Below are 24,154 nucleotides of genomic sequence, written 5' to 3'. Positions count from 1 at the left end.
ATTGCTACGCCTACTGCTGCCGCTGCTACTGTTGCTGCTGGGAGTCGTTCATCATCCCAGAGAGGAAGTAGGAACACCACTACTTTTACTAAAAAATTGACCCTCCAACAGTCCTTAGCGAGGAGGATGAAGTACGACAGCAGTCATCCAGAAGCAAAACGTATAACTGAGGCCTTGACTGCTATGTTGGTGTTAGACGTGTGTCCGGTATCCACCATTAGTGCAGTGGGATTTAGACAATTGATGGAAGTAGTGTGTCCCCGGTTCCAAATCCCATCTAGATTCCACTGCACTAGGCAGGCGATACCGAGACTGTACAGAAACGTCAGAAAGTGTCCTCAGTGTCCTGAAAAATGCGGTTGTACCCAATGTCCACTTGTGGACAAGTGGAACAGGGCAGACTAAGGACTATATGACTGTGACAGCCCACTGGGTAGATGTATCACCTTACACAGCAACAACAGCAGCATCACCAGTAACAGCATCTCGGAAACGCTAGCTCGTTCCAAGGCAGGCTACGCTGTGTATCATCGGTTCCAGTAACAGGCACACCGCCGACAACCTCTTAGAGAAACTGAGGGAAATCATCGCCCAGTGGCTTACCCCACTTGGACTCTCCTGGGGATTTGTGATATCTGACGACCGCCACCAAATTCCAGCACGTCTCATGTTTTGCTAACACAAACTTGGTGGTGCAGAATTTTCTGAAAAGTAACAGTGGCATGCAGGAGATGCTTTGGGTGGCCCGAAAAATTTCTGCCCACTTTTGCCATTCAGTGACTGCATGCCGAAGACTGGAGCGCCAGCAAACCCTCTTGAACCTGCCCCGCCATCACCTGAAGCAAGAGGTTGTGACGCGGTGGAACTCAACCCTCTGTATGCTTCAGAGGATAAAGGAGCAGCAAAAGGCCATTCAAGCCTATACATCCACCTATGACATAGGCAAAGGAGGGGGTATGCACCTGACTCAAGCGCAGTGTAGAATGATTTCCATGTTGTGCAAGGTTCTCCAGCCCTTCAAACTTGCCACACATTCCGCTCGGCATGTGGGACTTGTGAATGAAGCCCTTCATTCGCTTTGCCAGGATTCCAGGGTGGTCAATCTGTTGAAATCAGACCACTACATTTTGGCCACCATGCTCGATCCTAGGTTTAATGCCTACGTGGTGTCTCTTTCCGGCCGACACAAGCCTGTAGAGGTGCTAAGACCTGCTGGTGAGAACACTGTCAGCTGAAGCGGAACGTGACACGTCAACAGCTCCTTCTTCATTTTCTCCCACAACTGGGGCTGCCAGGAAAAAACTTAGGTATCCTAAGCAACCCGCTGGCAGTGATGCAGGGCAGGCAGGACCAAGTTTGGACATCTGGTCTGGACTGAAGGACCTGGCAACAATTTCTGACATGTCTATTGTCACTGCATATGATACTGTCACCACTGACAGCTTGGTGGAGGATTACATTGGTGACAGCATCCAAGTAGGCATGTCAGACAGTCCGTACCTGTACTGGCAGGAAAAAGAGGCAATTTGGAGGCCCCTGTACAAACTGGCTCTATTTTACCTGAGTTGCCCCCCCTCCAGTGTGTACTCCGAAAGAGTGTTTAGTGCAGCCGGGAACCTTGTCAGCGAAAGGTGTAGGAGGTTGCTTCCACAAAATGTAGAGAAGATGATGTTCATAAAAATGAATTATCAACTCTTCCAGGGAGACTAGCCTCCAGAACGTACAGAGGGACCTGTGGTGGTGGATTCCAGCGGGGACGAATAATACTCTGTGAGGATGTACACAACACTGAAGAGGGTGAGGAATCGGTGGATAAGGAGGATGAGGATGACATCTTGCCTCCGTAGAGCCAGTTTGTGCAGGGACAGATTAATTGCCAGCTTGTCTTGTGGGGCCCAAACGAACCAATCATTCAGCCACAGTCGTGTGGCAGACCCTGGCACTGAAATGATTGGTTTGTTAAAGTGTGCATGTCTTGTTTATACAACATAAAGGTGGGTTAGAGGGCCCAAGGACAATTCCATCTTGCACCTCTTTTTTTTGTTTGCATTATGTACTGTTTGTGGCCTAGTTTTTCTACCTGCCATCCTGTCTGCCACTGCAGTGTCACTCCTAGATAGGCCACGTGTTTGTGCCACCCACTCTTATCTCTTAGCATAGTCATCCAGCTACCTCTGTACAACCTTTTGGACATAAAAACAATATTGTGAGGTGTTCAGAATAGACTGTAAATTAGTGGAAATTAAGGTTATTGAGGTTAATAATAGCATAGGAGCAGAAAAACCCACAAATTCTGTGATTTTAGCTGTTTTTATGCTTTTTTTCAAAAAAATACAGATCCAGAACCCAAAACACGGAAGGGTGGTTTTGGCAAAACCAATCCAGATCCAAAACACGAAGAAAGATCCAGAATCAAAACCAAAACATGAAAAGTGTTCCCGGTGCACTAGCTCTAAATCTAACATACAGCGCTATCTGCTGAAAGTCTGTGGGAAACATTTTCTTCCTTTTTGGCCTTGCGTTTTCATTAGGTACTGTAGTTGGTTGCTTATTGGCACCAGAAGCATATTGGAATCCCTGCCTGCAAAGCTGGTGGCAGTCTTAGTCGACCTGCTTGCTCTCCACTTGGCAATTTCTTTATGTGTCATTATTCCTGTTTAGCCTAAATAACCTCATTAGTAAACAGCAGGAAATGACAAAAAGAAATGTTTGGTCATGTAATTCCTACATGATCATAACAGTAAGTTATGAATCATCAAGTTATGTCCATGTAACTTTAAAATCAAGTAATTATGATATAGTTACAAGTGAATCATCATTTTGGAAAACAAAGAACAAGCAATTGTAAAAATAAGTTTAACATAATACATTTCTGTTTTTATCTTCGGAAGTAGTAAATTTGCTGTAGCATAATCCTGCATGAGAGTCGGAGGCATATACCAGTCACAAAGGCATATATCTGAACATGGTCTCCAAGGTAATCAAGCATGCAATCTAAAAGGGGCCTGGTAACACCACATTGGTTGTGCCCAGAGGTCAGGGCAAGCCACCAACATGGCGACAACGGGGGCATGACATGCAGTCATGCCTCCAAAATGGGACAACTCAGGGAACGTGGCCTCATGGACAGGAGATGCACCCAGTGTGATGCATATTGTATGTAATATGCAAGATGTATTCGGTGGAAATTATATGAGAAGTCATGAACAGTAGTAAGAATGGTTCTATAATTATTGTGTGTTTAGCCCTTTAATTGTCAAGCAGTGAAGCACTTAAGCAAAAGGAACTTCATATTACATTTGTGTAAGTGCAAAATAGTAGTGAGGTTAGTATAATGAAGACAACATAGATCCAGGCATAGGCAGGGGGTGTAGGGAAAGGGGGGTGGGGGAGACAGACATACAAGAGATATACGCGCCACCCCTTACTGGTGTGTCCTCTTGCATATTTGCGGATCGCGCTACTAACATGCGGAAGCATCACGCCATGGAATCAGCCGTGGCCACGTGCGATACGCCATGCCGTGCTGTGTTCGCACCATGCAATCTTATGGAGTCACGGTTGCCAGCGCAGCACATGTATCTGCTCGAAGGTACACGACTCCATGCGTGGTGAGATTTGCCGCTAAAGCGGCAAAGATGCAAGAGGGCACATCTGTATATACTCCTTCCTTGAACTCGCAACCTCATCCACTGCAGTCAGACACCTAACTCATGGAGCTATTTGTTCCTGCATGGGAAGCCTGATAATTTTAACTTAATGAAGCTTGTTGTTATGGTCAATATAAAACCATTGCAGCCAAACAGACTATGTAGTGAGCGGCCACATATCCAATTTTCTGCAGCCACGTGCTACATTGAAATGCTTTCACATATATGTAGAACCCCTTTTGCAAATTCTGTATTTGCCCCTGCAGAAAGATTGAGGTGAGTATGAGGCTGTTAAAAAACATACATCCATATAGATGTGTTTGTGTAGTAACACCCTTATTCTGAAGGGATAGGTAGGGGTTGGGCTGTGCCAGCTGGAATTAAATTAATATCTTCATCCATCTTGCACTCCCACTATTACAGTACCTAATGGCTGAACTCTTTTTTTTTGGTGGTGGCAGTGTATGTTGGATCATCTTTCGCACGGAGCCTCTCCTTGTAATCTGCAGGGTTTAGAATAATGGTGAAACTCTGCGGATGTGTGGCCAGAGAATTTGATGGGCTTACCCTGACTGAGGGCCATTTAAGAGGCATGTGGAGAGGTCCGATGGTACATGTGAAGGTGTAGGGGGCATTTAAGGGGCATGTGGAGAGGTCTGATGCTATATAAGTATATAGTATGTGGGGTGTTATAAGTAGGGATGTGCAGGCTCGGATAGGTTCGAGTTTGCACGTTGAGTTCGGATTTTTCCCTCAAAAAAAACTGAACTCAGAAAGAGGCTAAACGTCATCTTACATGGACGAACATCATCATTCCTGGACAAAAGTCCTGGAATGATGATGTTCGTCCATGTAAGATGACGTTTAGCCTCTTTCTGAGTTCCGTTTTTTTGGAGGGAAAAATCCGAACTCAACGTGCAAACTCGAACCTATCCGAGCCTGCACATCCCTAGTTATAAGGGATGTGTGAGAAGCACCTGGGGAGTCCATATTTTTTTGTTTGCTACGTCATTGCATACATATTCCTTGTGTCACAGAATATTATGAGATAATTAAAGTTCAAGTATGGACTCAATATGATTTAAGTGAGCAATGTAATTGTGCAATTCTCACATGCATACAGGGTTTATTGCTCAGTCAAGGCAGATGGAAGCTCAGGACACAAGCAGAATCCAGGCCACAAATAAGCAGTCCAGGCCACAAGGGGTCAGGTGTAGATCTAAGTGATGCACAAACCAGGTAGCAAGTTCAGTACACAGCTGTCTGCCCACCGAGTAGAGTAATTTTGACGCTTTAGTAGTGCAAATAGTAAGAATTAAGAGATGCTTGGCGTGGCTTTGTCGCAAAGTATGTGGCGTGATAAATTAAGCTACTAAGTGCATTTAGAGCAAAGGTATATGAGGACATATCTGTATATCATGCTGAATCCAGGCAAGGACCTTCCTATGCACCTCTCTCTCAGACCCCTTGTAGTATCAGCTGCCTGTGCATAATGCTGAACCAGAGAGAAAGAGACTCCATGATTTTAAAGGAGACAACAGTTGTGGCACTGGCAATCCACGCAACTGACACTGGTACAGATGCAGCAATATGTGACGCCTTGATTGTTGGGGTAGGTAGCGTTTTCGTATTCATGACCAGACTACATTTCAGTGTTTGAGCTGTCGAACAGATTGGTTTTCTTCAGGACATCTAGATCTTATTTTACCACTCCCTGGACTTGCCAATCTTGTAGGTAAGTCCTTAATGTCATTAATATTGAGCATTGTCACATTTCCAACCTACAGTCCAAATAATCCGGCAGGATGCTGTGACAATTTACTCCTAGCTTGAAAAGTACCCTTGTTTCATTCTGGTTTCCCTTAGTCTGATCAGTGGTTTCAGGACTGTTAATTGAGCTACAGTAGATTCATCTTAATGTGGTATTTACATATATAGTCATTTTATTCTTACTATAACTGAAGGTGATAACTTCTAAAAAAATAGATTGTGACCTTGCTAATAGCAGCTTTCTCTATCATGGAAGAATAAAGTAAAAAGCCATTAATGTTAATAAACATAATTCATTAAAATATTTACTCAACAGCTAAAATGTTAAGCTAGAGGCAAAATGGATCTAAATAAAGCATCCTGTTTCATTTGTTTGGAAAATTATATGATCAAGGATTTTTTTTCCCTTGTAATTGCACCTGACTTGGTGGCGTTGTTTAGTTCATTAACTACCAAGGCACATTAACTGTACAATCATAGCAGACTAATTCTCCTTTATCCATACAACGCTGCTTAGGTAGAAAAGATGCACAAGATGAGATGCAATGGGTTTTTTCTCAATGCACGCTAAAGACAATCACTGGTGAATGCTTATGCTGAAAGCATCCAATGTCAATAGCTAAATACACTTCTTTAATAACATTAATTACAAATTATGCAATTATACTGTAGTTGACGAGACACTTGCTGAGAACATGTAATTCCCAAAGGCACCCTGTTCTATAGTAATTTCATTGCAGTGATAAAGTAAGTAGTACTAGTTTTATATTCTGTATAATTGAATTAAATGCAATTCAAGTTATTCAGTCATAATTGATTTGCACACAACTCCAATACAGTTACGCAAGATGACTATACATGTACCTGCAGGACTGCCATCTGACATTTTGTGGCCCAGTACAAATGAAACATGCATGGCCCCTCTAACTCTCTCCTTTGCCACAAACAAACTTGGGATACAGACAGACACTGACTCAGACAGACACACACAGAACGTAGACTGAGAATAGCAGAAATATGGCTCTGTTGGTAAAGTTGCATGTGAAATATAAAAGTCAGTCTCCAGTCTTACAACTGTTTACTAAATACTGCAGAAATGTCATAAACCCTTTAGTAAGCGTAAAAGGAGTTATGTGTTCTTAAATGGAGCCCTAAAACCAGTGCGTATCTATAATGGGTGCAGTGTGTGCGGGGGGCCCCGCACCGCACACACTGCACCCATATTTTTTTTAAACTTATCTGTGGTCTCACGTCGGGTGTCAGCGCTGCTCAGAACATGTGAAAAATGGCCGCTGCTGCCATTTCTCCTGCGTTCTGTGCATGCACAGTAGACTCCGGGCACACTCTAGTGCCCGGAGTCTACTAATGCTTCGGTGGCTGGCCAGCCATGTCAGTCGGCTGCCAGCCACCGGGGAGAGAGGAGGGGGCTTCCGCACAGGGAGTGCACATGGGCCCCTCCTCTCTTAAGACGCCCCTGCCTAAAACTGATGGTAGAATTGATCACCAACTGATGAGTGAAGGGAAAATCGCGTTGTTGTATGGGATCATCAGTGACCTTACAAGTCTAAGTCAGCTTCAGGGCAACTTGGCCATGCCGGGCATCATTCTCACTCACAATGTGATCCTTATTCACACAAATAAAACATTGGGAAGTGAAAGAACTACTTTGCTAGATTACAGTGATCAATGTGACATTTGTGTATCTGTGTGCGAATGAGTCTGACTCTGTATACGAAGTGCTACAATGACGCAGATTATTTTCTCGCCAAGTTCTGTTGTGCTTCATCTGCCACTTTGTACAGGTTTAAAACTATTTCCTGTGCTGTTAGTCGCAGCCCAAGATGTGTAGTACATTTTGAGTTCTGTTTCGCTGCGTCTGCAAATAAGACGCAAAATTCATAGACATAGATGGTCTAAGTGCATGAGGACACATCTGTACTAATCTCGCTGCCCGTTTTTTAGCACCATGACATTTGTGATAAAACCTGAAGAAGGGGCTACTCCACACTACACAGTGAAGGGCTGATTCTGACTCCAAATGTAATTCGCCCGGATCTGTCCTTATGTGAAATAGTGTGTTTTGGGGTTGGGAAATGGGTGGTGGCAAAGCAATTGCATTTAACCACGCTGACTTGTGGAGAGTCATGGGCGTACTGTATATCTAAAGCTCTGTTCTATTCTGAGTCCCTGCATACAGGGTGTTTCTCATGCATCTCTTGCACCTAGCATGAGGATGGTTCAAGAGCAGATCCTACTGATGACTGTAGTAGTGGCCGATGTAAAATAAATGGGCGGCACCCTGCATTGTTGAACAGATACTTGCATTAGCATAAAGTAGTGAAACAGGCTTCAGCATCTGCCGCAATTACAACAACCTTGCATGCGACTCAGACTACAGCTCATAAAACATTTCTGAACAAAATTCTGGATCTCCTGTTCTTGGAATGTTTCTTTCTCATAAATAACATTGCCAATGAGTGCTATTTTGCTTTCCCAAACTGAAATAGAGCCAGTAAAAAGCCTCAAACCAGATTTATAAATTTCGTAATACATAGGGGTGAATGTAATAGGGTGTGAAGTTCAGACATCGGCGAGTCCTATGCGAGACTGCCCAATGTTTTAAAGTAGCAGTTATTTAGCCAACAAAATCAACCTGGTTTTGTCTGTTAAATGACTGCTACTTTAAAACATTGGGCAGTCTCGCATGCGCACGATGGAGGCGGCTCCGTCGTGTGCATGCGCAAGATCCGAATAACGATGGCCAAGCCGGCGTTATGGGTCTCGCACCAAAGGGGGCATGCTGTCGATGGTGAGTGACAGCATGCCCCCTTTGGTGGGCGTGCTGGGGGCATGGCTGCCCAGACGGAGGCGTTCCCATGGGTCCGGCCCCACTGACATCACTAGTGATGTCAGTGGGAGTGCTTTTGGCTCTGCACTCCAGGGCTTGTGGCAACGAGACCCTACCGCAAGGGTCTCGTCGCAAGCCCGATGGTCGCGATGGTCTTGACCATCGCGACCATCACTTTGGCCGCTCGCTATAGCTGTGGGTGGTCACCCACAGCTATGCGAGCGGCCAAGAGGCCGCTCTTAAATTCAGAGGGACGGCCCTGATTCAGAGCGAGCGCTCTGTCAGAGCGTCCGGCTCTGAATCAGGGCCATAGTTCAATCCACATACACAGAGAGCTCAGTAAATTAATAAACACTCTTCCTGCAGAATCTGGGGACCAGAACATTCCCTGAAATAGTGTTAAAAATGTCAAGAAACTACAGTATGGAGCCTATTTATTAAGCTTCATTCTCCCTAAAATTATGATGATTTAAGTAACCTGTCTAATTAAGAAATTAGTTTAGGCAAACTAATGCTGTAGACCTTGGTCCACATTATCTGCAATGGGGACTGTCGTCTGATCCAATATAACAATCTATGAAGAGCATGGCTTTGCAGAACTGGTCTTCGATAGCTAATGCCTTCTTCAGATGGTGTTAGCATCTCTTTCCTTAATTAAAGAACTGTCGGAGAGTGAGGAGGCATCTCGTAGATTTTCAGTCCTTCTCCCCTTGCACAAGAACACTGTTTTATGTGATAAGTAACATAATAATTGGTTTTAACATTTGCCGGGACAGTAATTTATCAGGGGAACTGTTCCAGCAAAGCTGCATCCCTTGCTGCTATAAACAACAAATCTGTGGATATTAATAAATTTGCTCCTGTATAGCTGATGCATTGTTACACAAATTTTTGTATTTTAACGTGTGGCTACGCCCCTTCACCTCCAACTACATATCCTCTGTATCCATTGCAACAGCTTTAGTTCTACCACTGGGTATTTTTTATTCCTAAAAAATATAAAAACAAGAAAACATTTTTAATAAGTTTTATATAAAAATACTGGTCAAAACCTTACCTTGTTCAATGTTGATTCTGTTTTTTAAAGTATCTCTTCTCCAGTGTAGGGGTGGGTTGCTTTAGGGCAGGGGTAGACAACCTGGTTCTCGAGAGCTACCAACAGTTCACTTTTTACAGTCCCCCTAGCTGGTGCACAGGTGTAGACATTACTCACTACCACAGTTTAAAAGATCCACAGGTGGAGCTAATTATTTCACTTATGATTCTGTGTTTGAAACCCCTGCTTTAGGGCAACTGACAGAAGTCTGCTACTGTTAAAATCATCCAATTGGCCAGCCATGAAGTAGGCCATAACTACAGTGATCCTATGGGACTGCCTTAGAATCATTGCTGTAATAGTGAATTAATATAGGCCACAATCATTACTACCTGGCCAGGAAATGCTGAAGTAGTGAATAATGCAGACTCATTGACTGTGATCATTATTGGTCTGGCCCCGGGTTGAGTTATCCCTGTACCCCATGGCCAAGTCCTCCCTTCATAGGAATAGGTAAGGTGATGTGTAATGTTAGACTTAATAGATGTTGGGGATGTATTCTTTGTGGCTGTGGTAACTAAGATGGAGTGAGGAATAACACAAACGGGTATTCAATATGAAACGTAAACTTCGCCATCTATGCGTGTCGAAGTTTTCGCCGCACATCGCAGCTTTTGCAGATGAAAAAGTATCGCGCACGCCCCCGATTATACCCGTATTCAATATGAAATCGTCGAAAACGGCACCCGGCGAATGTGAAATCAGCGAAAACTTCGCAGATTTTTGGGGTAATGACCCTAACACCCCCTCTGACATGGGGGATCACTCTGGATACCCCCGATTAGCCCTGCTGAAGGTTTTTGGGGTCTTTAAACAGGCTCAATAGCTGCTATTTTGGGGATTTGGGAAGGTGGTGAAGAATAGTATTTAGAAGTTTTTTTGCGTAAAATAAGTAGTCCCAGCAAATTTGGGGTACTTGAAAATGGGGGTGAGCATATTTAAAAGTTGCTAAAGTGAAGTTTTATAAAACGTGAAAAATCCACCTGCCGCAAACACCTGCAATGAAAAAAACACCTGGGGCATACTTGGGGACCCCACTAGATTGTAGTTCGCTAGTTTTTAACTTTGTACCCCCAATTTTTTTTTTTCACCCCCAAAATGAAGGTGCTTTTTTTGGGGGTCTTCTGAGGTATTTTTTTAACATTTTTTGACACAGTTTACCTTTGGGGGACTGTCTGAAGGTTGCAGGGTGGTTTCCAAAATGTTGCACCCCAAAACCCCAATTCTGCACTTTTTTTTGCCACCCATTCCTCGGTGATACTTTTTCGCAGGGTCAAATGCAATATACTTTTCGCACCAGCAAAAAGTTTTCAAATTGAATACGGTGTAACAGTAAAAGCGGCGAAAATGACGTCATCCGAGCGAAAACCTCTCAGAAACGGCGTTTTCGCTCCATATTGTATACCCCTGTATATGTATGTTATTAAATCTAATAATCCGTTTAATATCAACTATACATATTTAGTTGTTACCCTCTGTGGTGATCTAGGGGAGGTACTCTGAATCTGTCTAGATCCAATAATTAAAGCTGCCTGACAGTTCACCAGAGGCCATGAGATGAAGGAGGTGGGTTGGTACAAAGTACACTTCCTGTGTGATGTGTGGAGTTGAGAATTTGGGTGGGAATGAAGGACTGTAACTACACTTTTAATTTTTGACTCTGAGGGAGTCTGACCTGTTAGCTGGTGCAGTTAGCTCTTTCTGCTAGCTAGATTTGTTGTGATATTGCATATCTATGCCCTCTGTCCCTGATATTCACTTGGCCCGTGTCCCCGGGATGACAGTACTGCTGCTCCTATGTGTTCAGGATCGAATTATGAATGTTTTGTATTTGTTGTAACTGGACTGGTTGGAGCACATAGTAGTTGTATGGCCTAGCGTATGCATACCCCCAAAGAAGCACAGTAATGCATACCCCCAACTTGGTGTGGTCATGTCTACTTCAGCCTAAGCAACAATAGGCGAGCCCTAGAATTTACTGTCTCAGGGTCCAAATTTCCTTTTAGTAGTCATACCTGTTACCAGGAGTCCTCTATTGTGCAAGACCACTTTATGAATGTATCTAGAAGGACTACAGGTCCCTTTCTGTTGTGCCTTCCAGCTCACTGAGGTTCTTATCTGAAGCTGAACACTCAGCGGGAGTTGGCCACTGCCTGAACTCCTAAGGGTAAATCTTATAAAATGAGTATGTGTTTTCCACTCTTTTTGCACTTTAATTTGCAATAAAACATATTTATATGCCAAAAGTACTTTTAAACAATAAATAAAAATTGCATAATAAATACATATTGATTTTCACAAATATCCAAGTTTAAAAATGGCTATAAATATACAGTAACTGTAAAACTGAGGGTTATAGCATGAACTTCAGGTTGTGTTTTGTATTAAATGGTTGGGTTCACAATAGAGCAACTGGTTTTTAAAGACACCAAATTTGTTACATAAAATTCCAATCTTACGCTGTAACTTGTATCCCATTGTCATTATTGTAGAGTTCATTTGCATAAATCTCGTTAGAGCAAAAGTACAAGTCTCATAAATCTTTTGATAAATGAATATGACATCATCCGGAGTGTAATGTATTAATTTTTGGATACAAATAATTGTGCCATGATCATTGTGGATAATTATGATGGTTAGAGGCAATGCAGGAAGGAAATGAGTTAGTTCGAAAAATTACTTCATCTTTGGGAACATTTTCCTTGGCACCTGGAAATATTACGTCTGTGGAAGTAACCTTTTAAAATAGTTGGCAAAGTTTGTAAGAAAAGTGTGTAAAAGTTAGTGTTTTGAAGAACACTACTTTTGCATATAAAAATAATTGGAACAATTGTAATATTGCAATGAAGAATATTATTTAGCTATTACTATACCTATAAGTAACTCTTTTTTTTCCTGTCTTGTATCAAGATTCATTATTTCTCCTTTTACATTTTCTCTAAAAGTATATTAGCATAGGTTATTAAAGGTTTAGCGGGTGTTTGTGTTAGATAGGACCGCCACCTGCGACTAATTCCTAGACTGTCTGCGACTCAGAAGCGGTTCACAGTGCCTCTGCCCTTTTTGCCCAGTATGACTCTGCTCCCTTTGTCTTGTGTGTATTTGACTGATGTACCTATGGCCAGCTTGCCAGTTGTTCCTAAGCCTCTCTTGCTATGTATTCTTCTTCCCCATCCCCAAAAAGTACCTCTGCCTGCACCTCCCTCCCCTATTGTGTGTTTGCATCTCTGTCTCCTTTTTGTGTATGTCAGACCCTTTCTTTCTATCACTTTATGTGTATGTTTTCCCCCTTATCTTGCTTGTTGCCCCTGCTTCTCCCATCTTCATCCACCATCCACATTTCTTATGTGCCACATCTTCTACCCTCTAGTCTGTCACTTCCCCATTCTTCTCACTTGTCCATCCTCCTCTTTTGGATGTTCTAGACACAACTATGATTGGCCACTAGGAAGTTATGTAAATAAATAAAGGCCTCACCATGTTCTATGCCACAATCAAATGATGGCAGGTAAACATGTAGGGAGGGCTAAGGGGCTTGTGGCACACTTCAGTACTGCAGTGGTTGTAACATAGGCTGGTCTTGCTTCAGGTGCCAAAGCTCCATCCATCCACCATGCTGGTGGGTGTGTTGGGAGCTGCCTGTATCATTTTAATGGGCTCTGCAATTTCTGATTGCAGCTCTAGTGTTTGGATTCTCCAATTCAAATCTGATTATTACCTTGTCATTATGTTAATTTAACTAGTAATTTACTGTCTTTGACCAGGTCACTAACTGCATGTTGGACCAAAGTTGTGAAAGAAATTGTGCTTGCCACAATTTGGTACAGTTCCGTTATACATGCCTTTTTGTTATTTCTCCTAAGGCCAGTCCAGTTAAAGTGATCTGTCCCATGTCAGATGACATGCATATACTTGGGGGATACAATTCAGATGATCTTTTCCAAGGTAGTAAGTGAGCACATGGCAGTGAATCGAAAGTAATTTTGGTGATGTTGGCAGAAGATTAGATAAGATAGGTTGCAGCAATGGGGGTAAATGGCAACAGTATAATAAGCATACACATCCCAATCATACCATATTATTTGGACACTACTTTTGTTGCTATATACTCATCATACATTTTTATTTCATTCAGTGCTGTTACGAATTGTAAAACACATTGTTCTACAATACACTGCTTGCTATTTGGTGAAATATAAAAAAAAAATACGGACTGTCACTAAAGACTGTTTTCTTTCTGTTTCATCATTCGCTCTGTTGGCTAGGAAAAAAAATGTTCGCTTTAGGAACGATGGGGTCTATTTACTAAATATTGGATGGAGATAAAGTGAATGGAGATAAACTACCAGCCAACCAGCTCCTAACTGTCATTTTTCTAAGCAGCCTGTGACATGGCAGTTAGGAGCTGATTGGCTAGTACTTTATCTCATTCACTTTATCTCCATCCAAGGCTTAGTAAATAAACCCGAATGTCTTTTAAGTTTGTTGATCTGTGTAATTTTCAATCACTAATAGAACATCCCTTTAACTTTTATTTTTTCATCAAAGCTGTATGCTTTTATATGTCAACACAAGCACTCCCATAATTTAACGTTTATATATGCTACATTCTGTTTTACATTGCCTGCATAGAATATATAACATTAAATCATGTGCCATGTATGAGCACTGTTGAACTGAAAACTTGCCAACACCATTACAGCAATGATATATTAAGTATAGTATGCAAGATGTATGATACAAAGAAAAAATAAGTTCCAATAAAAAGGTTTTACTTTCCTCATTATAACAGAAATATCAAATGTGTATGGGATGGCAAAAACTGCTGGTCAGAACTAGGGGTGAGCGGGTTCGGTTCTACTCTGTTCCGTTCGGTTTTAAAAACCGAATCTTATTGGCTATCCAAAACTTGTGACAGCTGATAGCCAATAAGAATCGGTTTTTAAATCCGAACGGAACCGAGTACAACCGAATCCGCTCATACCCACTAGTAACCCTTCATACTATCCATATAAGTTCACATGCCACCATGCCAACTCATGTGCCCTGTATAGCTCCATGTGACTCCCTATAGTTTCATATGTGTTTTTATAGTTTCATATTTCTCCATGGCACATATCCGTTTTTTCATAATGTAATTCCTACTGAACTGAAATGGAATGAAGTTAAGTAAAAAGAACTCCCTAAGCCAAGGGTGGCCCACCGAGTCTTTGAGAGCCCCTAACATTACACGTTTTGCAGACCACCTAGTTGGTGCACAGGTATCATCATTACTACAGTAACTATCAATTTTTAAAACATGTGGTGCTTTCATTTCTAACTGACACATTGTACAGATCCACAGGTGGTCTGGAAAACCTGAACTGTCACGGGGTCCTTGAGGACTGGTTTGGCTACCCCTGCAAGCACTGACGTAGTGGTAAATACGGTATGCAGTAAGAGTGACAACATTATCTCAATGACAACATTCAGAGTCTCAACATTCACAATGTCGACACTGACAAACGTCGACATTGTGAATACCAACAGCTAGAATGTCGACACACACTATTGGGCTGCAATTGGGGTTAAGTTTAAAGTTAAGTAAAAAGTTCATGCAAAACCCTCTGGTTTTTTCTTTTATTTCAGTTGCAGTGTCTGACTTCACAGGAGGATGAGCTCTATTCACTATATGCCCATGTAACTAGTTTTCAGATCAGTACAGTAATATAATTTAAAATTAATGGAACTTTTTACTTTTATTGGTATTTCTAGTTTTTTTCCCCCCAATCTTTATACAAAAGAACTAACAGTTTTATAGTATGACCAAGCAGTGTCAGATTCCATTCTGTTTTAACAAGATAAAAAAAAAAAAAGAGTAGGGTAAAGTATTTACATTTATTTCCCTATGATATAAATGAATATACTGTATGGCAGTGACAGTCTGTGCTGCAGAAATACAGCCTGTAAATTGCTACCACAGGAAAGGAGCTTTTTGAGCTCCGTGTCATTTTTCGAGCCGCTCCTGGTCAGATCTAATCTCCATGAAGGAAGACAGGTGTGAGAGGTAGGCACAGGTTCCTGACAAGGTTCCTGCTCTGAGGCTAATTGCATTTGTCCTGCCAAATCACGCCAGGTTATGAGATCGCAGCCACACTGATACACAACTGTGCTTTATCAAAGGAACAATAGGAAGAAAGGAAAAAAAACTCCTGGAGGTCAAACTCTGTTCACAAGCCAGAAACAGAGCAAACCAAGGCCTTGATGGAAAGGGAAAATAAAAACAGAGACAAGATAAGTTGAGATTATCTAGAGGAATCAGTGTGCTTAACCGACCTGTCTGAATCCTTAAGGGGGAAAAATGGATTTTATACAGAGGAAGTATGAGATTCATCCTAATATCATGTACTGTTCAATGAGGTATAGCTAAACGTTGGAGTATGTGGAATGAAAATAAATTAAATGACTGCTCCCTGGGGAGAACATCACGTTGCTTAGTGTGACATTACTGGGCATTTTCTATATATAATGAGAAGTAGTGACATCATGTACAAAATGTACATTATATAGGGTTGCATTGCTATTGCTTGATGTATTTCCATTATGTGTGTTACAAACCTCAGTGGCAATGGCAATTTTTAGTAGTAAGAGTATGTGTGATTACTGTCTAAACTGGGCCAGGGCTATTAGACAACCAATGAAGCCCGGGGAACTTGGTTGATAACAGTGCAGTATAATGGGAATAACCATCCAAGAAGAATATGATGTTATGGCACTGAAAAGTGTGTAGAAGCCATACATATTGGACATACAGTATTTGTGCTCCAATGGGTGTGGAAACACAAATTACAGTCAGAACTCTTCTGCACCCAGTACCTACACATATTTCTGTGTTATTAGTCATGTACAACTGAAACAATTTTTTAATTAGGTTGGCTTCTCGTAATAAAGGTACTGTACAGTATAGTGTGACATTTGGTGACTGTGAATGTTCGAATTTTCATTGATGTTTTCACTGTTACGGGACTAGAAAAAATTATTAGAGACCTTTTATTATATTGGTGTGGACCATTGTCACTGCTGTTTTGCTAGCATAACATTGATAATTGTTTATCCATTATTTTGATCGTTATGATCATTATATAATTATATCATTATGATCGTTATATAGTGACAAAGCACTGTTTTCTGCTGCATTTTTCCTCTGTATATACTTTTTGGTATGACAGCAGAAAAACATGGCTACAATATATCTAAACCAGTGGTTCTCACACTCGGTCCTCAGGACCCCACACAGTTCATGTTTTGCAGGTCACCCAGCAGCTGCACAGGTGTACTCATTACTCACTGACACATTTTAAAAGATCCACAGGTGGAGCTAATTATTTCACTTGTGATTCTGTGAGGAGACCTGGAAAACATGCACCGTTTGGGGTCCTGAGGAGTTTGAGAACCTGTGATCTACACAAATGAAACCGTCTCCACTCAACCAGAGAGCACTCGGGTCAGGCAAGATTAGCAAGATCAGTGTGTTAAATACTTGTGTTAGAAGCCCTATCTCAAGTGAAGATCTACTCAACAGTCCAATTCTTACTTCCTTCTCAGACAGAGAATGAGAGAGAGCCATTCTACCGACTCAGAAATGAATCTGTACACTATGTACTGTAATATCTGCTTACTCTTAATCTTATGCTAAGTACGAGCATTCATTGAAATATTTAAAATGGCTGCATAATGTAGAAATACCTGTCATGAAGGCCATTTTCAAAATCAAATATTATGGGTTTATACATCACTTTGTTTTAATCATTTGTGGCTGTAGATTCACAATTAAAATTGTAACCGCTTTACATCAGCAATGTGATGAGCACTATGACATTTGTCAACTGGGATTTCTCTGTGGCATAATATGAACAGGGGCCACTGTAGTATATTTTTAATACTTTTGTGGTGCTGGGAGTATTTACATACTTTTATTTACATACTTTATAATAACATTGCCAGCATATTTTATTGATAATTTTGTTGGTAGGGGCCACCTCAAATTACCCGCAAGCCTTAATCTGTCTTGAGTATCAACATCAAAAAGTAATCAAAAACATGGGGACTTATTCTAGCTGCTGTCCACCTTCAAAGAATTCTGATCTCATAGTCTTGTTTTGTGTACAATTAAGGAAGACATAACTGTATCCAATGTCATCATGACAGTCCAAGCCATTAACCACATAAACTATTATCTCTTCATGTAGGTCCTTAATTACACTTGTAGTTTGTAAATAAAATAAATAGTGCTGCTATATTGTAAATGTGGTTATGCCGCTTAACTAACAAGTTTCTAAAACAGACCCATGGCTACCCACCCATTTTAAACTCAAGACAGTCTGCCAGTTTCAGCAGGATTAAGGGTGAAAGAACATATATAGAATTTTACAGGCAAAAACTGTCACCCTAGCTAGTAAGTGATTGTAGAGACCTTTAGGTGACCATCTGCGATTTGGAAGCAGTTCATCAGGAATCATGCATTTGTCCATCCAGGGCAAGCAAAAGTGACTCCCTCTGACTTCTATCACTTCTCTCTTTGGCCCTGTCCATGGCAGTGGGTAATTGTGATTGTGGAGGAAGAATGGTGGCTTCTCTAGACAGGTTCATACCTTCTCACAGCAGGAAGTGTGACGTAATTTGTTGTTTTAGTATGAGTGTAATAAAAAAACTATTTAAAATATAAAAAAAGAACATTTACCTGCAACCAGGGTCTGGTGATCCGGCATCTCAGTTCTCGGAAACCGATAACAATGCCTTCTGTAACATCGCAGGGACAGCGAGTTACCACAACCGCTGTCCCTGCAGAAAATATTGCTGAATAGCGGCCATAAAGTTTAATAATTTATAAAAAAAAAATCATGACTATGTTGACCAATAATATTCTTGGCAACATCGTCACTGTTGCTAAATAGACCCCAAATAGTGTGATGTTGACTGTCTGTAAGCTAAATGTCAACCTAATGTATTACAAATAATTCTAAAATAAACATGATACACAAACTGGAAGTTGCTAAATGAATTTATAAGTAGTAGTGTGTGCAAGAGTGAGGTTATCTAGAAAAGAAAAAGACACCCCAAAAATATCCCAGAGCACTGCTATAAGCCATAATATTTTATTATATCAAATACATTTTAGAAAGTATAAAATGCATAAAGTTTTACTTACACACATTTGCATACTGTATATATGATAAGCCACTCGCACTGCACAGCACTTCTGCTAATAGTGTTCCCACACTAAACAATGGGAGTCCCTATACTGGGTGATATTTGCATGTTTTTCTAAATTGAGAACTAACTTACCAGGAGGTAGCCAAGAGCCTCCGAAATCGCACTACATGGACCAGCACAACAAGTCAGAGACTAATTTGACATATACCTCACAATGACACACAAAATTGAAGTTGCTCAAATGAACTTCTAATGGTATATAGATGGTAGATAAACAATCAATAGATAGACACCAGACGGTGGACAGTGAAAAAGTTGTCTGGATTAAATGGTCGACATGGCCAATAGGTCAACATGCAAATGGTCGACACATGGTTTTTCATGAATTTTAGGGTTAGGCTGCTGAAGGGGATGGTTAGGGTTAGGCACCAGGGGGAGGGTTAGGGTTAGGCACCACGGGGAGGGTTAGTGTTAGGCACTAGCAGGAGATTTAGGATTAGGGTTAAAATAGCAAACAAAATATGTTGACATTTTGTGTCGACCATTTGTGTGGCGACCTTTTGACCTTGTCAACCTATGATGTCTATTTATTGACTAACTATCTATCGAAGTGCAGCGGAATATGTTGCGCTATATAGAAACTGTTCATAAATAATGAATAAATCTATCAAACTTTATAAGTGCAGCAGTTACTAACATGGAAGTGATTGCCTACAACAAGAAACGCACACAAAAAAACTTCAGCACTGCTGAAAACCAGTGAAAAGATTGCCATTCTATTTGTAGATGAAACACAGAAGAAAATATACATTAATGGCACCAAAAGAAACATGGCTGTACACAATTAGTGTTTTAAAGGTCATTTCATTAAAAAAAAAAGTTTCATTTGATTACACCTAAGCCTATATGTTATTAAAATGATTGTCCCAAAATAAGGTAAAGCTAAATACAAATTTGTGTAGCATTTTTAGGACACTGATGTAATGGTATGTCCACTTTACTATACAATGAATAACCTTTTATGAATGTATTACTTTCAAGGACAAGTCTGCAGTGCCTCAAATCAGCAATATAGAACCTGCAACCCATCATGACTGTAGTTCGCTTACAAAGCTTATATTATTTTAATAAAATAACTACTTTTTGCTCAAAATAGAAAAAGCATGGCAGTATTTTATTAACATTAAGCATTAAACTATGAGTCTTAAAGCAAACTTGTACTTTAGTAGTCGTGTTGTACTGTTCTAGACAATAGTTGGGAGCGTGACTATAAATTGTACTTCTGAGTCTTGTAATATGAGGGAATTGTGAAAATGTGTATCTAGAAATGGATAATTTTGCTCCATTGTTAAACAATATTAAAAATTATTTCATTGCCCTATAGTGAAAAGTTGAGAGAGTTCTGCATCAATATTTTTCCACGAGTAAAACTTCTAGTACTGTCTGACCTCAAAGCCGCATTTGACAGCATTGACAGTAACCTCCTCCTGCAAACTCTCCACTCATTCAGGCTCTGTGACTCCTGGTCCACCTCCTACTTGTCTAACTGGTCTTTCTCTGTATCTACACCCATGCCTACCTCTCATTTATGCCTATTAGCCCTTTCAGTCCTTTCTCTTGCCACCTCTTGTCTATCGACCATCTGCTGGATATCGCATGCTTCCTGATGCTCATTATTTCCAAAAACTAGAGTCATCATCTTTCACCCTGCCAAGGACCCCCTCTTCTCCTCCATTGTCCTCTTTGACTCTGTCCTTTCCTTCTCTCCCCACATTCCGTCCCTTTTTCAAAATTGCTGTTTCCACCTAAGTAATAATTTCAAGATCTGATGCTTTCTCTCCATGGAAGTTACAAAAGCTCTTAAAAATACTCTCATCATTTCTTGCCTTGACTACTGTTATCTACTTCTCTCTGACCCTTACACCTTTCACCTCATCCCTATGCCAGTTAATTTGGCTGCATACACCAGTTTTCGGAAACTGCACATTTCTCGCATTTTCATTTATTTGATTCCTATTTTTTATTTTTCTGTTGTGGTCATAAAATGTTTAGATTATAACATTTAATTATCCAAATAATTTATATTTATTATCTTTTCGAAAGGTTCGTCAATAACACAGCTACGTGCTCAAGACTATGATGAGGACAAACTGGTGTTTGGGGTGGTAGGCGATGAAGCCAGAAGTTTTTTTGCTGTGGAGAGTGAAACTGGTGTGGTATGGTTGAGGCAAACCTTAGATCGAGAGGTAAGGCCCTAATATTACATATAAGTTTTGTAAAAAAATATTTTAGTATAATGTAAAAGTGAAACAGTTTTGAAGTGCTAGGACTAAAGGCGGACACAATAACAGGCACGTAAAGAGGTACCATACCTCCCAACATGACCCTCTCCAGGAGGGACACAATGCTCTGGTCCTGGAGCAGCATAGTCTCCATGGTGACAATGTTCCTGGGTATTTCTGTAATATCATATGATGAACTTGGATATTTTCATGTGCGCTGTTATTCTCTCATCGCCAAAGGTTAGAACTACGCATTGTAACAAGGGTAAATATGGTCTGTTGAGCATACTTTCTAAATTAAAGATAACTTGACAATCTCTCTTCACTTTCTCCTTTTAAAATTTACCTATGGACACTTTATACCATTGTGATCATTGGTTCTTATTGACTTAATAGGCTACATATTCATGACAATAGCTGCTTCTTTAATAAATGTGATGTAGTTCTTATCCTGGCTGTGATTTGTTTGTTCTTTTCAACAGCATATTTATCATCACATAATCTGTTTCTATCACATTATGTACAATAGCTTTACCTTGGGCTTTTCTATTTCTAGTTAGGCATTATTTAATTTTTCAGTCATAATGCAGCAATTGTTGGCTTATTTTATTTCAGGCAATGTAAGAGGGTTACGTGATCATTTGTTACACAGGGAAAATTAAAAGAAAAAGGTAGTCACATAAATTCTATTTACGGTAGGATGCGCTGAGGAATTGTTTGGTTTCTTTTTATCCATAGAGTTTTAGCAGACAGAGTCTGGTATTGCTAGAGATAACTGCAGGCAGTGCCTAGGGGCCATAGATGGATTCCTAGCTGCCTCTCTGCTTGACGCTGCCACTGTCTGATAGCAACACCTGAGATGAGAATTCTTTAAATCACCCGTTAACTTCCTCCAGGGCAGGAAATTAGCTGATGAGAATGATGAGCATTTACATGCCCGGAGCTATAGAATGCACTTTGTTTCGTTTATGGTCATTGTATATAAAATAAATAAAGCTTGATATAAGCTTTTTCATGCTGTAAAAATAACATTGGCCCCAATGTTATTTCAGCTTCTGACTAATAAAAGTAAGTAGGCTGACTGCTGAACAACATTATGTTAGAAGCAATACATGTTGTATTACTAAGCGGTCCTGATGTGAACAAATTACATCAAATAGGATCTTATTACTATAGGGTCTTTTTCACATTGATTTCGCTAGAATGTGTTTAGGTAGCAATTGCATGTGACAAAACTGCACTGATTAATTTGATATGCAATACTTGTATACAGTATACATGTGTGACTGAGAGGTCTATGTACTAAGCCTTAGGGGTAGAGAAAGTGGACAGATATAAAGTACCAGCCAATCAGCTCCTAACTGTCATTTTTTAAACAAAGCCTGTTATGAGCTGATTGGTTGGTACTTTATATCTCTCCAAGGCTTAGTAAATAGACCCCTGAGTCTGAATCTGTATGCGAAGTGTTACAATGCAGCAGCAACAGCTTTATTCACGCCATGTTCCATTGTGCTTCATATACATATTCAATATATATCAAATTCTCATTAAGCAATTTGCCCTCTCGTGAAGCAATTTCTCACATCAAATTGTGATTAAGATGCACATTCGAGTGAAAGACGGTACACCGATCATCGTGGCTCACTGCGCCAGGTGTCTCTCGCGCCAGGTGGCGTATTAAGGCTAGGTATTTGAGGACACAACTCTATTTGGTGCATTTTTACTTATTTTCATAATTTTGAACTTTTTTTCTGCTTAATAAGCTTCTATTTTCCCCTGTTAACTAGAAGAATATAGTTCTTAGAACTTGCAGTGCCTATGTCTGACGCACTGAATTTATGTTGCTATCGGGAGTTAAGGGGCGGATTTATTAAGATCACTAGTCTCCAACACTGATGTCATTTGCTTCATATTTAACATATACTGTACTGGCATCTGTTACAGCCTCAATGTTGCTGATTTTTAGATATCTGTACATAGCTGGATCAAGGCATACAGTTTTATAGGCCTCTTCTCTAATATTCATTGATCGATCATACACATGCCTTACACATATTTGTTCACCAGAGCCGTAACTAGACTTTTTTGTGCTCTGTGCCAGAGAGAGCATTGGCGCCCCCCCCACCCCCCCCATTTATAAGTAGGGACATAAGATAGTGCACCTGAAAAAAGGCCATGGGGACGGGCCAGGGATGAGATAGGGGAGGCCAGGAGATGCTGGGGATAAAAGAAGAGGAAGCTACGAGTGAGAATGATAATAAACGGGAAAATTAACAGGTCCAAACAGCGCCCCCTGCCCCGCAGTGCCCTATGCCAGGGCATAGGTCGCACTACCCTAGTTATGGCCCTGTTGTTCACTAGCAGTACAGTGCCCATACGTATATTACTTTCCAAGGTGTTTCCCATTCTCTGGGAGCTAGGGTACTCTCCGCCCTTGAAGTATAAATACATTTCAAATTAAGAACCACAAGTTCAAGAAGAAATTAGTTTTCCTTACAGTCAATATTGTATTGTCACATTATATATTTCATAAACCAGCTTTTTTTTTTTTTTAGCATGTGCTACAACTGTTCTCATTATCCAGATATACTCGTACATGTATATTTCAAGCACATCTTTGAATTCACACTGTTTACTGTTTTCAAAAATTTACATATTTTGTGCATGATATAATTCATTTGTTATGAAAGCACATACTTTACAATTTCCAGTGTCATGGTACCGAAATGTATCCATATAATAACTTAATGTTTGTAGAAGTGTCCTCCTCCAGTAATGATTGGTCACTTGCATACATACCGTGTGATTAAAGAGCACACTTAATACTTCAAACTCTGTGCAGGCGGTAATTGATATGCAAATGATGCCATATTTTGGAAATACGTCTGTAATTGTACTCCTGGTTCCTCCTTTGCCCCTCTCCCAAGAGAATCTTGCATGTAATTATGCTTTTAGCTAAAATCCAAAGCACTGGTGTCAGAAGATAAGCACTATTTCTAATCGTGTTATTTTGTTTCCCGTTTCATTTCAGACTAAATCAGAATTCACAGTTGAATTTTCTGTCAGTGATAGCCAGGGGGTATGTATGACTTTTTTTTTTTCATTTCATGGCATAACAATTTATGAATGGTTAAACAGAACACGATAAGACGAGGTGTGATAGTAGGGTGGAGAAAAGTGATTTACAATGTCTCCAGTGTAAATGCTGCCAGCAGGGACAACACTGCACAAAGACACATGACCGATTTAAATATAAGGTTGGGCAGGAAAGAAAGTCTGTTCTTAGAGCTAGCCATGTTGTCTTATTAACGCATTT

General features: G+C 40.5%; 1 protein-coding gene across 1 annotated transcript in view; it reads left to right on the top strand.

The window, feature by feature from the left end:
• CDH23 (cadherin related 23) overlaps positions 1 to 24,154 on the top strand; it is a 1,221,584-nt gene that overhangs the window by 272,210 nt on the left and 925,220 nt on the right. Inside the window, exons 4-5 of the mRNA XM_088472189.1 lie at positions 20,660 to 20,802; positions 23,870 to 23,917. Coding sequence (XP_088328315.1) covers positions 20,660 to 20,802; positions 23,870 to 23,917 — 191 coding nt within the window. The remainder of the gene's footprint in view (positions 1 to 20,659; positions 20,803 to 23,869; positions 23,918 to 24,154) is intronic.

This window comes from Taudactylus pleione, unplaced genomic scaffold (genome assembly GCF_031769625.1).
Source record: "Taudactylus pleione unplaced genomic scaffold, aTauple2 ptg000121l, whole genome shotgun sequence".
In the NCBI taxonomy this organism is placed as follows: Eukaryota; Metazoa; Chordata; class Amphibia; order Anura; family Myobatrachidae; genus Taudactylus; species Taudactylus pleione.
Note: the sequence above shows the minus strand (reverse complement) of the source record. Positions and strands in the feature narration are given on the sequence as shown.